The 16,026-nt window shown below is 35.2% G+C and overlaps 1 protein-coding gene, 1 non-coding gene and 1 pseudogene across 3 annotated transcripts; 1 reads left to right on the top strand and 2 right to left on the bottom strand.

Moving 5' to 3' along the window:
- Positions 1–3,855: 3,855 nt before the first annotated feature.
- Positions 3,856–6,194, bottom strand: LOC21393630 (annotated as a pseudogene).
- A 1,521-nt stretch (positions 6,195–7,715) lies between these two features.
- LOC112090637 lies at positions 7,716–7,807 on the bottom strand. The gene has a single exon (XR_002901743.1). It is a non-coding gene; the product is annotated as a small nucleolar RNA R32/R81/Z41 (small nucleolar RNA).
- Positions 7,808–8,186: 379 nt separating this feature from the next.
- On the top strand, positions 8,187–15,747 carry LOC21393629 (probable bifunctional methylthioribulose-1-phosphate dehydratase/enolase-phosphatase E1 2). 2 transcript variants are annotated; one of them, XM_010093190.2, is made up of 14 exons: positions 8,187–8,341; positions 9,122–9,673; positions 9,797–10,057; positions 10,866–10,999; positions 11,156–11,251; positions 11,812–11,931; positions 12,205–12,294; positions 12,773–12,955; positions 13,168–13,323; positions 13,419–13,568; positions 13,636–13,737; positions 14,154–14,263; positions 14,366–14,484; positions 15,469–15,747. In XM_010093190.2, exons 2-14 carry the CDS (start codon positions 9,133–9,135, stop codon positions 15,558–15,560), a joined length of 2,154 nt encoding a protein of 717 aa, XP_010091492.1. In that variant the 5' UTR covers positions 8,187–8,341; positions 9,122–9,132; the 3' UTR covers positions 15,561–15,747. The 2 variants fall into 2 exon arrangements, with proteins under 2 accessions (XP_010091492.1, XP_024018201.1); XM_024162433.1 differs by lacking the exon at positions 15,469–15,747 and having other exon boundaries at positions 14,361–14,473.
- Positions 15,748–16,026: the final 279 nt, after the last annotated feature.

Below are 16,026 nucleotides of genomic sequence, written 5' to 3'. Positions count from 1 at the left end.
TCAATTGAATTGAGATGTAATTTTATGTGAGAGCTTTTTACTGTTGCTGTTAAAGTTAGATGTGACTTTTTGTAAGAGCTTTTAACTGTAGTAAAATTAAAATTAAAAACTCGAATCGGTGAAATAAACGAGGCCTTAGTATACTTACACCACACCTCCACGTTTGTAGTATTTTAACATTCAAATCTCAAAGCTTATCTCATGCAAACCACTAACTAAGTGCTGCTAAATCATCTCCAATAAATTCAAAAATGCAACATTTGAACTTGAATTTAAATCTTCTCCACATCATATTCGGATTACTTCACAAAAACGATTAAATCTAAATTAATCTTGACTTGCAAACTATATCTCCATTTAAATTTGAAATTAAATCCATATTGTTGTCCCTGGTAAGGTTACCCAAGAGAGGAGGTGAATTGAATTTTAACTATTTTTTGAGAGTTTATACAATTATTCAAGATTAAAAATAAATATAGACAATTAATTTAACACAATGAGTTTATCAAACACTTGGTGTGCAGAAAATTATGTAAGTTAATGCAATAGCACAAACACTTGATATGCACAAGACGAATCAATCTAATATCATATAACGAGTTCAATAAGCTTATCACCAAAAGTTTAAATCAATCAATGTCAACTATCAAATTTAAATTGCGGAAATTAGAGAGATAGGGTTAAGAGAGATGCAAACGAGATTTATAGTGGTTCGACAAACAAATTTGTCTACATCCACTGTTGCCGAGATATTCCACCTCTCGACCTCTTCCACTATACGATCGTCTATCCGGCACGATCACTCCTCTTACAAGATGGCGGGTCTTTCTATCCAAGGCTTCGCCTAACCTCTTACACAATGTCAATTTTCTACGTAGATCGACCAACCAACAAACCCAATACGAAAGTAATGATTATGAATAGTGAATCACTCAGTCATACACTCCTAACAATGATTTTACACAATTGAAATGGCTAGGAGATGATGAAATCACACTATCAAAATATAATCTAAGATATGCTCAAGTATGTGTAAGAGAGTGAACTAAGGATCTTTAGAAGATGATGATTATGATGGCACTTTAGAGAAACCTTTTTAGAGTTTCAAGAGATTTTGGAGTTTTGAACAATTTCTCTCTTTTCAGAAAGATCCACTTTGGAGAAAAATGACTTTTCTCTATTTAACCTCACTTTCCAACGGTCTCATTTATGATCGTTTACCCAGTACCGGTCGACCAGAGCGGTTGACCGGTTGATACGAATTTGAAATCTCGTTGTTCAACGGTCTTATTGACTAGCTTTTGAACAGAATCGGTCGACCGGAGCGGTTGACCGGTTGAGGCATCACCGGTCGACCGGTGATTTAGCCTTCTCTATCATTGGATGACATAGGTCGACCGGTTGACACTAAATTCGCCTCAAACCTTCACAAATTTGTACTTTTAGACCAAATATCACTATGCACTTAGTTTAGTCTCATTTTAAAAGAATAATATGAGTGTGTGCATGAGCCTAAACAAGAATTAATCATGATAGTATAAAGTCAAGATCAAATACAAGACTAAGAAGATATAAAAACCTATTAGTACTTGTCTTGCTGAATTTTGTTTGCTTGTTCTTGATCTTTGATTTTTCAACACTTCAAGCTTTAAATTCCTTCTTCAATTTGCATTTCTCAACCTTGAATGTATGCATTGTATTCCACAATATGCTTCTTGAGTTGATTTATAATATCAATTATGCTAACAACACAACTCAAAGTAGAATCATTAGTAACATAATACATTGTATTTGTTATCATCAAAATGTGAGAATATTCAACCTTAGGCCAACACATTACTTTATCTGCATATAAGCCATCTTCCATTCAAATTCAAATCACCCTTTTTAATCCTGATCTCCACATATCACAACTCAATAAAATCTGCAACTTCAACTTTAAATCTAATTCTTAATCTTTTTCTGCAATTTGAAATCTTCTTGAATCTATTTTTTAAATTCTTACAAGATTGCCAATAAATTGCCCAACTAATAAAAATCCATAACAATCTCCGCTTTTGGCATTTTTTTGGCAAATTTAACAAAAGACCCTAAAAAAATTCAAAAACGAAAAAATTAAAAAATTACATTGTTCTCCCCATTTGTGTCAAAAATAAGCTAAAGACACAAAAAAAATGCACACCCTAAACACGTCTTCAACAACAAATGTCGCAGATCATATTGTAACACTTGTTAGAACACTCGATGCAACACTTTGCACCATATATCTTCGAAGGCATTGATCTATGTTGCTCACTCTCCTTGAATATTCTCTGTGTCTTACTCTCCTTGAATGTAACATTCTCCCATGTATAATGCTCTTAACACTTATCAATCGCTTAGTGCAACCACCATCACAATACCCATTGTCAGTAGTATATGCTTTTGAAGAAGTATTAACACTATGACACCTCAAATCATATTTCCTTACCCACACATGTCTAGAAAATTTATCTTGCACATCAATCTTCATTTTAGGTGTCATTCTTGCGAAATTCGGTGGATTAGGGAGCATACCTCTCTTCAAAGCATTCAAATACTTGTAGCATCTTGGTCTTATGTGGCCAAGTAAATTGCAGTAATGGCATGTGGGGACAAACCTTCTATGTCGAGAGGGTGAGATAGTAACCTTCTTACTAGGGATAGTCGGAGGCTTAGGGGCAGGCGTCTCCTTCACAAACACTGTTTTGGATGTTTAGCTCTCATCAGTATAGCCAAGGCCATGACGATCACCACTCGCTTTTCCTATCGAGAGAATGTGATCCAGTTTTGCAGTGCCAGAATTCATCATCTTCAATGACTTTTGAGTGTGCTCCAATTCAGTTCTTGTCTCCTGCAACTTTTTCTCCTTTTCAATAGCCTGAAATTCATAATTCACAACAACCCTCTTAAACAAATTCTTCTCTTTGATAAGCTCATCTACTCGCTCCCGCAAAGACTTATTCATTTTAACCACCAAAACTCATTTGTTGAACTATAATAACCTGGGTTTTGATTTTGGTGTGTTTTTACTATAATAACTTGAGTTTTCACCCATTGTCTTTGTTTGTTTTTGGTGTCCGTTGTACTGGTGTCTTGACAGTGTTTGGTGTAGCTTTAGTGCTACGATGTTTTATCCCTCAATCGCTCAAATGCTTATCTTGTTGAGAGAGATTTTATCAAATAGAGTCTTAAATATGCTCAATCTTAGTGTGTCGATGTATTCTCTCATTTTTTTGGTTTCAGGTGTATGTATGTTCCTCTATTGGGTTATTAGCTTTCTATTGTGTTTGTTCAACTTGAAAAGTGACAAAAAATTTTGGAAAACAACTTTTGAGCCTTGAGTTTCATCCAGTGTGTTTCCGGGTCGGGGGGAACATACGGGCACCATGCCTAATAGACCCTAATGTCTATGGATGGTATGAGAATGTAAGGGCGCAGTCACGACACTCGTTTAAGAGGCATGGGGAGTGAGTTGGAGAATTAAGTGACATGTATGCAATGATGTAGGGCGCTGGTCAATAATGAGGGTTGGCGCTGGTCTATAGATTGGATGAGGCACTGGACTATGAGAATAGTTTCTAGAACAACCATGCTTTTGAAGAGGGAAGTGAAGACACTCTCTTCAAGCCAATTAAAAGATACTGATATTAGTACAACACAAAAGATCCTGTTTCTAAACAATGGAACAGAAGGCACACCAATTTCAAACAAAGAAATAGAATCACCACTCTATTTGGAAGTTTAGTAACCAGAACTCAATCAAACAGTTTCTTAGCTTTTAACTTGAGAAGTACTTGGATTTTGGTACATCATAATCATGGCTTCCATGGGCCATCATGTTAGGCGCTGAATGAACAATGGAACAGAAGGCACACCAATTTCAGCAACTCCCATCAGAACTTGAACAACAAGACTCATACTTGGCCTATTTTTCTCATCATCTTGAATACACCAACAAGCAACTTTGCATGCTCTAGTGAGCTCTTCTATATCTGCATTTCCTTCAAGCCTGCAATCCAACAAAGCAAGAATATCTTCCCCTTTTTGCATCGAATTCGAAACTTGTTTAGGAAAGTAATGTTCGATTGCATCATCAAATTCACTGTTTCTTCTTCCTGATATGAGCTCAAAAAGCAACATTCCGTAGCTAAAGGCATCCGCTCTCAGTGTGATCGCCTCGCCTGAAATCCATTCTGGCGCTAGGTAGCCTATAGTGACTCTCATGGTCGTTAAAACGCGGCTGAAGTCCCGGCCCATCAGCTTTGCCAGGCCAAAATTTGCCAGTCTTGGTCTGTATTCTGCATCCAACAAGATGTTCTCTGGCTTGAAATCGCAGTGAATGATGCAGTCTGTGCACTCTTCATGGAGATAACACAATCCTTTCGCGGTTCCAATCTCAATTTGATATCTAACTCTCCAATCTAGGATATTGACTCTTTTGGAATAAAAGAGATTCGAGAGAACCGTTTGGCATGTGATCATAGACAAGAAATCTCATCGATTTTTTCGCACAAAATCCACGTAGGCGAATGAGATTGGCATGTTGGATTGTTCCAAGAGTCATCACTTCTGCCCGGAACTGCTTCTCTCCTCGCTTCAGGCTCTTGAGTTTCTTCACGGCTACAACAGTCGAATTGGGCGGTAATGTCCCTTTGAAAACAGAACCAAAACCGCCTTCACCGAGTTTCTCTGAGAAGTTCTTCGTTGCAGCTCTCAAATCTCTATATCTGAACACCACCAGATAATCCTCCACTAAAACAGATTCCCCCACAAAGTATCTCTTCACCGTTACTACAACAAAGACTAAGAGAATAAAACACCCCACAAGTACTGAAACAACAATCCAAGAAGTTTTTCTATCTGTTGCCTTAGTTTCTTCCAAATGAGAGGCAGCAACTCTTATGTGCAATGTCTGGTCAGTTTCGTCATAAGTAGTATGCTGCATAATAGTGTACAGATCACGTTTCCAAATTAAACACTGACAATCATAATAAGCATAAGCACTACATGAACAGTTTCTCAAGCACGCTAATCTGCATTCCTCGGTGTTTCAAGCCTCTAGATACTCCGAATACGATGGAAAGAGCACGTCAGGCACCTCCACAAATTCATCATCTGCCCCACTAGCACATAGTAAGCGACTCTTCCTCACACACCCGTCTGTGATGTTTTCCAATTCCCATACATCTTTTGGCGTTTCGTGTGGTTCAAATCCTTCAACGCAAGCACAGATAGGCGATTTATGCGGGTTGCACACACCAAATGAGCCACAATAAGCATCACAATGCCTTCTAGTTTTTATGTCAATAGACGCCCAACTTCTGTCGTACTCTATCCAGTAATATTGGCTAAACTGGCCTGTCATTTCGATCTTCATCATAGTAGGAGTTTCGTTGCCAAGAGCAGCATCGCTAAAAGTGAAATAGCTCTCATTTTCATTTGTGACATGGCTCACATTTAGAAAAGGATAACTGCTGAAACCTTTTCCTGCCTAATAATCAATCCAATGTGTTTTAGACCAATTCCATATCAAGAACTGTCTAGTTCCATTTTGATCCACTTCGAGAGAAAACATCCCAGGTTCCGGATTATGCAAGTTTCTCCAAGAAGTAAGGAACATGCTCTCTTTGGTGATCTTATTGTATCCAATCTTTCCCGCCCAGCAGCCACGTGTCAGTTGGGTGATCAAAACTCTGCCATATCACAAGAGTTTCATCAAAGGCATCTTTTATCACAAAGTTCTCATCATCAATGGTGGAATTAGAAACGCTTGACTTTGAATTAGTTGACCATATTGCAGCTTTGGACTCGCTCAGGAATGTCAAGTTCCCATTTTCTAAAAGCTTCAATGCTGAGAAAGATGAATCAGAAACAGGCCGTTCTCTATTTGCCACCCAAACTACAGTTTTATCACCTGGTTTTTTGTACCATATGCCTATATAGTAGTTTAGAGAGTTACCTGGTGTGAAGAAGCCCATTTCAAAAACTCCCCTGGGAGAGGTCAGTGTTTGGTTTCCAATAAGAGATTGGCCTGGATAGATTGTACTATTTGATCCCATGGAGCCAAAAACATGGGAGAACAGAAGTAAGATAATCAGAACTGAATCAAAGACAAAAGGGTACTTGGAAGTGACATTCATTGTTCAAATTATTACACCAGAGAGAGAGGAAGCTAGTTTTGAGAATTGCAAAGATTTGCTACTCTATATTCATTTTTTTAAGTTATTTGTTGAATCTAATAATGTCATTCTGAATTTTGACTTTTGAGGTCAACCAATCTCATGAAGACATTGGCAACCAGTAACCACAACGTAGAAATAAATGCCCGCCTCTATTGTTGACTAAACTTCACTAGTATTTTCCACCGTACTTCTAGCACTTGACCACGAGTTATAAAAATTTTGCTTTTCTATGGGTTTTTTTGTCACGTCATTTGAATTCCACGTCCCTATGTAGAGTTTCTATTCGAGATGCCCAAACAAAAGTTGTAGTCCTGAGAAAAGGAGGAATATGAATATGTTTAGAAGGTAATTTAAGATAGTTAAAATTTTTTGGTTTAGAGATCATTAATCACGTTTCTGGAATTAGCTAATGACCGATGACCATGAAAATGATTGGTGCATTGATGAATAAGAACAGTAGTGATTTATAATGAATTAAGACCCGTTCGCTTCGTATATTCAAACTTAAATAATTTGATATCATTAATTCAATATGCCAATCAATCAATTACTTTAAAATTTTCTAATTTGAAGAAAGAGGGCACTCTTCTTTCTAATTTAGAAAATGCTTTGGAAACGAGTAATAGAACAGTAAACATGAAATCGCAGAAGTATGAATGGAGGACAACATAGAAAATTAAAGACCTACTTAATTCGCTAATTTAAATTTTTAATTTGAATTGAGATATGACTTTAAATGAGAACAAAACTTAAATTTTAAACTCAACTCAGTAAAATAAACAAAACTTAAAATAAATAGGGTGATTAAAAAAAACTTAAAAATAATTCCAACCATATTAGTTATTTTATATTTTAATTAAAATAGTTAATAATTTAATTATAATTTAATTCTTTTTACTCCAACCATTAACTAAATAATTAATTATTTTAAAAAATTTATTTCACTAGCTAAATATAACTAGTAAAAATTAACTAATTATTTAATTTTTTATATTAATTATTTTAATTAGAAAAAAATATACACCGTTCATTTCACTGATTTAAATTTTATTATAGTAAAAAATTAATCAATTATATTTAATTTTTTTATTACAACAAAAAATTTTCACATAACTGAACGGATCTTTAGAAAACAATTACCAGACATCAATAATTTAAAACGATGAAGAACTAAGCACAGCATCCAGAAAACGACAATATACGTGAAACGACAGACACAAATCTAAGGAAATTAGATTCACAATGAGTTTGGAATGACTGACTCAAAATAAAAATAATAATGATAATAATAATTTCAGCAAAAACACCAAACATATAAGAATCATTCGTTAAAAGAGTTGAAAATTAGTAAACCATCAAAAGTAAAAATAAATTTTAAGAAAAAAGAAAAATTGCTTTACATCACAGTAAAGAAAGCTTCTGCATGATGCACCTCAGAGGTTTTCTAAAATTTCCGAAACTTATAAAGAAAAAGGAAAATGAATAAGAAAATAAATAAATGAATGAATAAATATAAGAATCAGAAAGAACGTAGCGAGTAGATTTTTGATCCCGTGAAACTACAAAGTAGTCATCACTCACATTTCTTTCATCATTTTGCTACTGGAGAAGTGATGTTAAAAAAAAAATGATAAAGATCGGGATGAAAATGCCACAATAAAAAAATGATAAAGATCGGGATGAAAATGCCACAAAAAAAAAGAAAAAAGAAAAAAGAAAAAAAAGAAGGCTGTCCTCAGTATTACCGATTCCAATCGTTTTTATAGTGCGGTGGTGGTGGTGTAAGCCCTAGATTAGTAATCCAAATGTTTGGTTACAGCTACCAAACTATCCTAGACGAGAAAATGTTGTTTAATTCGGATATCCTATTCTGGGTTAGATCGGTTCCGGGTTTTAGTAAACCCGATTTAGGCCGCAAAAAGCATCCTTGCAATCTCAGAAACCCTCCTTGGCAATATAACTTTGACTTCCTTTCCTTTCTTCACCTTGGAAGAATCAAACAATCCCTCTTTTTCATCTTCCTTTCCCACATTTTCCCTCCTTTTTCTTTTCCTCTGGCAATCATTCATTCACCTTTCTTACCAAATTTCACTGCCATCGCCTATCAATCAATACTGAACACTAACATTTTTAGTCCCGTAAGCGCTTCTATCTTCTCTCTCTCTCTCTCTCTCTCTCTCTCTCTCTTTTTTCATTTTCTTTACTTTTTCTGGTATGGAGACTGATTGAGATTGAATTTCCCTGCATGGAGAGTTGATTTATGTGTTTGCGTGGTTATTTTTTACATTATTTAATTTTTTATTGATTTGCTTAAGTGATCGTTTTTAGACTGGTGACAAACATTTGAGATCAATATTCAATGTTGAGTTTTAACAAGTTTTTCAAAGAGAATTTTTAGTCTGTGCCTTGACTCATATAAGCGGTTTATAATGGTAATAACGAGAAAATAGATGCTTATTATGATTAAGAACATGGTCATACATAGATGTGGGAAAGTATTTTTCCTGACTTTTTTTTTTTTTTTTTTACTTTTTCAATCTAGTGTGATCAAGATAGGAGTAATAATATAAGCATAATGATTTTCACTAGATATGACTTTGCTTAAGTTTCTCAGGCAAAAATAGGATTGATGCATATAACTCTAGTTTGCATTTTAAGCTTTTAGGGCTCGTTTAGAAAGTGTAATTGAACCATAATTTGGGTTTTGATTCAAATTCTTTGTGAGAGAATTATTGGTGGGAATTTTTTTGATTCAAATTCTTTGTGAGAGGAAAAACACTGTAGTAGAATCATGGTTTGGGTTTGAATATATGGACCGAACAATTTCCTTCTTTATTTATTCATTCGTGGGCAAGCAAGGATTTTTCCTTTGAGTTGAGGTCTTCTTCATCTATGACTGAATTCTTGCTTTCTTAAAGGTTTTCTGAGGATGGAAGTTCGTGAGGATCAGGATGAAGAACGTAGCCCGGAAAAGAATATGCTTCCACCGCCAGTCGGAACCTTTCCGACCCGTGAAAAGCTTCTTAAACACGTCCGAGACTTTGCCTTGACACAGGGATACATGGTTTCCATTAAGGATTCTGCAAAGGATAGGTATGTAACAATTGCCTGTGACCGAAGTGGTGTTTACCGTAAAAGGCTCAAAACCGGCGAGGGTATGCGACAAAGGAAGAATAACTCTCGCCTCACAAATTGCCCTTTTGAAGTAGTGGGGAAAAAGGATGAGGATTCATGGACACTCACCATTAAGAATGGAGAACACAACCATGAGCCTTCGAAGGACACTTCTGACCACCCTTCTTGTCGTCGGTTTAGTGAAGAAGAGGTGCTGTTGATAAGGGAAATGACTTCAGCTGGTAAGAGGCCACGCCAAATTCTCAAGGCTTTGAAGCAAAGAAACCCAAATCTTGTGTCTGATTCCAGGAATGTTTACAACATTAAAGCTAAGATCCATCGAGAAATTTTATCAGGTGAGGAATGTAAAAGGTTTGTTGCATTGATCCATTTGTTTTCTTCATTACTTTTTTCATGAAGATTAAATCTTAGGTTTGTTATGTTGTAATTATTCTTTATACATTCCCTCTCTGTTGAAGGCAAGAGAATGGAGTCGTCATCGTCATCGCCTCCATCATCAGCCATAAATGATGTGTTGAGGAGGTTCATGACATTGGAACAACAACCAATGGTACTCCAGAATGGTGCGAAAGTGACTGATACAAAGACTTTAGCAGCAGAGCTCTGCTGCCGCATCTACTCTCTTGGATGGTTTTCGGTTGTTGGAGGCAGCATTGCCATCAAAGTCCATGATGAATCCGTTCCTAAGCCTGCACAGCTCATTATCATGTCCCCTATTGGTATATACTCTCTTTATTTTTATTATTTATTCATTAATATCACTTTAATTAACACACACACACACACACATATTTTGCATAGAAGGCAGTATATAATCTCATTTTGAGATAGACTCGACCAACTTAGTAATTGGTACAGAAGTTGTTACTCGTTTCCACCATCCTTTTAGGCATTTGTAAGGGGAAACACAGCTTTCTGTCTAAATTTTGAGTTTTCCATCGAAGCGTTCTCAGTGTAGGAAATGTATGTTTGTGGTAAAATTAGAACTACTCTTTTTTGGCTCTAATAAAAATGATAAGCATAAAATATTAAGGGTATTAAACTCATAAAAGTAAAAGTGCATGAAAATAAAGGACTAGAATGAAAAACTATAAAGAATTGTATACATGGACCGGCTAACTAGAATTAGACATAAATTTAAATAACAGGATGGAAGTAAAATTGAAGCTGGTCAGGTGTCAAGGATCCTTTGACACTTGAGGCTGGTCAGGTGTCAAAGACCCTTTGACACTTGTTCTTGAAGCTATCTAGTTGTTGAAGGGTTGTTTGAAACCTGATTTTTTGTTGTCCAGCTGATATGGTCTTAAAATATTTGGTTTTCTTTAGCAACCAGCACTTTTTAACCCTCTCGTGGCTGCTCTTTTACAAACAGCTTTTAGTTATCAGATTTTTTAAAACTAATTTCAGTAATAACACTTTTTTTTTTGGCCGAAACAATGGATGTTTTTTGTAGGCGGATGAAGTAGCAAGAGAATGTGCTTTGTTGATATTGTGCTGTTTATAGCATGCTTCACTTTTTCCATACAGGTGTTCAGAAGGAAAGAATGGATGCAGAGGACATGTATGTGCTATCTTCAGATGGATATATATTGTCGACACCTTCTCTTAATCCTTATCCTCATAAGCCCCTGAAATGTAGTGATATTCTTCCCTTCATGAAGGTATTTATTTCTCATTTAATGTTTAGAATAAGTTTATGTGCCACGCACCATTTGAATTATATCGGTACTAATTTTAACTTCATTTACATTATGTACTCTTCTACGTCCATATGGTGTGATCCCTTTATTATTTGGTTTTTGCTTTCTGTTCTTCAGGTGTTTGAGATGTGTAATGCAGGGGCTGTTGTTCACAGTCTTGGGATGCAGTCTTGTATTGTAACAATGCTTAATCCATCCTCAAAGGAGTTTCGAGTAAATTTCTCTGCTATTGAAATTTTTTAGTGGGGTGAAGAGTTTAAATCTTACTATTCTCAAGTTTCAGTCTTGTGAAATTTCTACTTTCATCGGATTGATTTTTGAATAGATTTACGCAAACACCGTCTTATATTTATTAACTGTTCGCAAATGCAAGTATTTGTTAATTATTTTAGAATTAAGCTGAAATTCTCCGTGCACAACAAATTAGAATGTGTCTGGCTCTCATGCATAAAATTATTCATTCAATTATAGGCTAAACTAAATGTGCAAGCAAGTGTTAAGTAAAGTATTGAGATGTTCTGTGGAATCTATGTGACTAGAAATAGAGACTCAGTGTACTAGTATTAAAACTTGACTACAACGAAAGATACAAATTTTTTATAAAGATTACAAATTCTCCATTTGTATGGGATTTCCAAATGCTAACTGTTTTTGTCTCTGAAAGTAGAAATCTTGATGCAGTCTGTTGCTCTTCTTTCGTTATTTTTTCTTGGTTAATCTTTTGACTATAGTTATTATCTGATATTTGTGATCTTTCTTTGTAAACTTTTCAGATCACACATATGGAGATGATAAAAGGAATTCCGGGACATGGTTATCATGATGAACTTGTCGTCCCAATAATTGAGGACACTGCACATGAAGAGGGGCTCATGGAGGCTCTTGCTGAAGCTGTAAATCCCTTCAGTTACAACTGTCCAAATAATTCTATTGTTTCTTGTTGACGCCATTATTTAGTATTCTTTGTGACGGATGAAACAAAAATTCCTATATTTTTTGTGGAGAAGTTCCTTGGGAAAGGTCCTGTACACTGAATGGAGACATCCTCCCATACAGAGAGTTGCCTATCCTTGAACAGAAAAAGCTTTGTTAATATAAAGTTTCTGATTTATAATTTATTAAACAGATTCGATCCATTAAGAGTGATATGTAATTGTGTGGTGCAGATCAGTGCTTACCCCAAAACAACAGCAATACTTGTTCGTAACCACGGGGTGTATATATGGGGTGAATCATGGATCAGCGCAAAAACTCAGGTTGGACAAGTTTATTTCAACCATATTGACAAATATAATGTGGACGTAGTAATTTCATTTATCTGCAAATCACTATCATTTATTGCCATATTCACAGCACATATGGACCCTTAACTTTTTTTAGCCATAAAATTTTTTTAAAAAATAGCCCAATTAATTTTGAGAGAGAGAGAGAGATCAGTGTTGCATTTATAAGAAAGCAATAATGGACTAAATCTTTGAGTCATTTTTCAGCTTTCAACATTACATATCTGTAGTTCCAAGTGCTTGAACATGTAATATTTGTACACAAGATCGACATACAAATAAAATAGATTGAACTCTATTGCTAATTAGACTTATGACTCTGCGTGATGCTTTTCTACCTGCTTAAATTTTTACATATTCATACTTATCAGGATTCAAATTGGTCTCAGAAAATGAACAGCTGTTGGATTCTTTTGTCATTTTTTTCTCTAATTCTTAAGTTGCTATTCAGGCTGAATGTTATCACTATCTCTTCGATGCTGCTATCAAGCTTCATCAGCTGGGATTAGATTGGTCTACACGTAGTCATGGTCCTCTTCAGAATGCTAGAGTATCTTGGGGATGTAACAGGAATTTCAACAGAGCTCCAAAGGCAGGGGCTCAGAGTTCAGATTATGTGATCGAGCCTTCCCAAGTAAATTCATGGTGTTCTCTACCTCCAAGAAGTAATATATAATTTAGTTCATAGTTTTTCATTTCAGTTATTTTGTTAACCATCTAAAAGTGATGTCATTGCCTTTTTAATGAGGCATGCTAGAAGGGTGTTTTCCTTTATGGGTGTGTGTGTGTGAGGTTTGGGGCTATACATAAGTCTTCTTTAATAATTGTACACTGATTATGGTGCAGCGATGTGTACTTCTTGACATTGAAGGGACAACAACTCCTATATCGTTTTTCACCGATGTTCTTGTACCATATGCCCATGATAATGTTGGAAAGCATTTTTCTTCTACTTATGACAGTGAAGAAACTCAGAACGATATTGATTTTCTACGTTCTCAAGTGAGACTATTATTGCCAATGTACATCTTTAAGGTTGTGGAAAAGGACGATTGTCAGTGAATTCAACGTGAAAATATCTTTCTTTTCCTTTGCAGATTGAGAATGATTTGGAACAAGGTATAATTGGTGCTTTGCCTATTTGTCCAGATTATCTTGGAAAAGAGTTGGTTATTGCTTCTTTAGTTGCTAATATAGACGCAATGATTAGTGCTGACAGAAGTGTTCCTTCTCTAAAACAACTGCAAGTAAGTTATCTCTAGATTTTATCTTCTTTTTGGCTACTATTCTGAATAAGATTATAAATGTATGTAGGATCACGTGTGGAGAATTGGATTCCAAACCAATCAGTTGGTGGGTGTTTTATTTGATGATGTTGCAGAAGCTCTTGAGAGATGGCATAGTTTGGGCTTTAACGTACATAAATTGAAACTCTGCTCTTTTAAACTTTTTTCCAATTTCTTTTTCTTATATCCTCATGGAAATTAAGAAAATAATAAAAAAAAAATGAAATAGAGCAAAACGGAAACAAAGCTGTTTCTTCCGAGTAATAACAGATTGTTTTGATCCCTCTTTTCCCTTTATGAGTCTCAATGTCCCCCCAGCCCCCCACCCACTTTGTTACGCATTGGAGAATAAGGACTAGTCAATTGTCAATAACTGGTAATATTATTTTTGGGAGTTTAGCAAGATTTATCAAGTTACTTCAATTGTTGGAATTCTGGAGATTAGAGAATTTCATTTTAGCCTTTTTAAGTTCGTTCTTCGTTACCCCATTGTGGAAAATTAACACGGCGTATGTTGGTTGAATTCTTGTTCTTTCTCGTGTTCAGGTGTACATATACTCCAGTGGTAGCAGAGAAACACAGCAGCTTCTGTTTGCAAATTCCAATTATGGGGACTTGAGAAAGTACTTGTGCGGATACTTTGATACCTCAATCGGGTTAGTCTTTTGGTTTCTTTTTGCAATCTTTACTTCTTTTCTTTATGAGTACGTTACTCTAGTTAGGAAAGGTGAATCTTTTCTCTTGATCTTAAAGTGCAGAAACAAAAATGAAATACATAGTTACATCGAGATTTTGCGAACAGTGGGAGTAGATAAGCCAGCTGACATGTTGTTCATTACAGATGTTCTTCAAGAAGCCGTGGCTGCAAGGGCTACGGGTAAATTTTTTACTCAAGATTGAAAGATACCGCACTTATTGCAGCTCGATTTTCTTGAGTGTTTGTGGTAAATTAGAACTATACTTTTTGGAGGCTAATAAAATGTTCATTATAACACAGGGAGCTTAATGTTTTGGGCTAAAATTTATATTATTGCTGAAATTAACAACCCAATTTTAAAAAATCTGAAAACTGAAAAAGCTGCCTCTAAAAAAAGGTCAACCACAAGAAGGTTAAAGAATGATGGTTGCTGGGCAACCATAAAAACAAGTTTCAAACATCCCTTCAACACTTCGACTGCTTTAAGAACAAGTGTCAAACAGCCTTTGATACCTGATCAACTTTAAGAACAAGTGTCAAACAGCCTTTGATACCTGATCAACTTTAAGAACAAGTGTCAAATGATCTATTTATTTTTGCTTATTTAGTTTTGGTTGAATAATCTTGTTATCTTTTTTTTTTTAATTTATAATTATCATGTCCTGTTATTTTACTTTTTAATTAATCCAGTTATCTGACCCTTTTTTTTTTTTTTTTTTTTTTTGCTAGTTAATCCAATTACCTGGTCTTGTTGTTTAAATTCATTTCTAATTTCAATTAGCTGGTCATGTTTGTTGTTTTCCCCTTTTTTTATTTTAGTCCTTTATTTTCATGCACTTTTATTTCTATTAATCTAGCACCCTTAACATCATACACTAATCATTTTATTAGCATCTAAAAAGTGTAGTTCTAATTTACCACAAAGACCGAGAAATTCTTCTTCTTCTTTGAGTTTTGGTAAGCAATTCGCAGTAGTCTTGACACAGACCTTCTAGAGAATTAGTGTCAGCGGTTTGTAAATGCAGGCGAAAAATTCAAACTGCAACTTTGTTGCAACCATGAAAAGTTTTCTTTAAAGCTCCACTTCATTTAAGGTTTCTTTGAAATTCTTGCTAAATCAGCAAGTACCATCTTAAACCAAATGCATTATGGTGAATGTTTCAGGGTTGGAAGCAATAATATCTATCCGGCCGGGCAACGGAACCCTTCCAGAGAATCATGGATTTAGAACAATCGAGTCCTTACTGGAAATATGAAACTCTGTTTTTGGTCATGATGGTTTATATTTTTTCAGGTGTACATAAATTTTGATTCACTATTGTAAATATCACAATTCTAGTATCAATTGTCCTTGTTTATGAAAATTGTGTTTAGGGGAATTCATTCGGATCTGCGTGTCAAGGGAAAAGAAGGGTATATTGTTATTTTTCATCTTTTTCAACATTTTTTGGCTTTTTTTTTTTATTCCCCGGCAAAATAGCCTTTGGCATCAAGTCAACTTCACAATCAAATGCATGTAGAAGTGAAATTAAATATTAAGACCTCGTCCACTTTGCGGATTTGAGTTTTTAATTCGAGCTGAGATGTGATATTTTCTGAGAGCTTTTCACTGTAGTAGAAAAAGCTAGATGTGACATTTTTTGAGAACTTTTTACTGTAAAAACTTAAAACTGAAAACTCGAATCGGTGAAGTGAACGAGGTCTAAGTTAATGTCTACCAAA

Source organism: Morus notabilis, unplaced genomic scaffold, assembly GCF_000414095.1.
Source record: "Morus notabilis unplaced genomic scaffold, ASM41409v2 Scaffold290, whole genome shotgun sequence".
Classification (NCBI taxonomy): Eukaryota; Viridiplantae; Streptophyta; class Magnoliopsida; order Rosales; family Moraceae; genus Morus; species Morus notabilis.
Note: the sequence above shows the minus strand (reverse complement) of the source record. Positions and strands in the feature narration are given on the sequence as shown.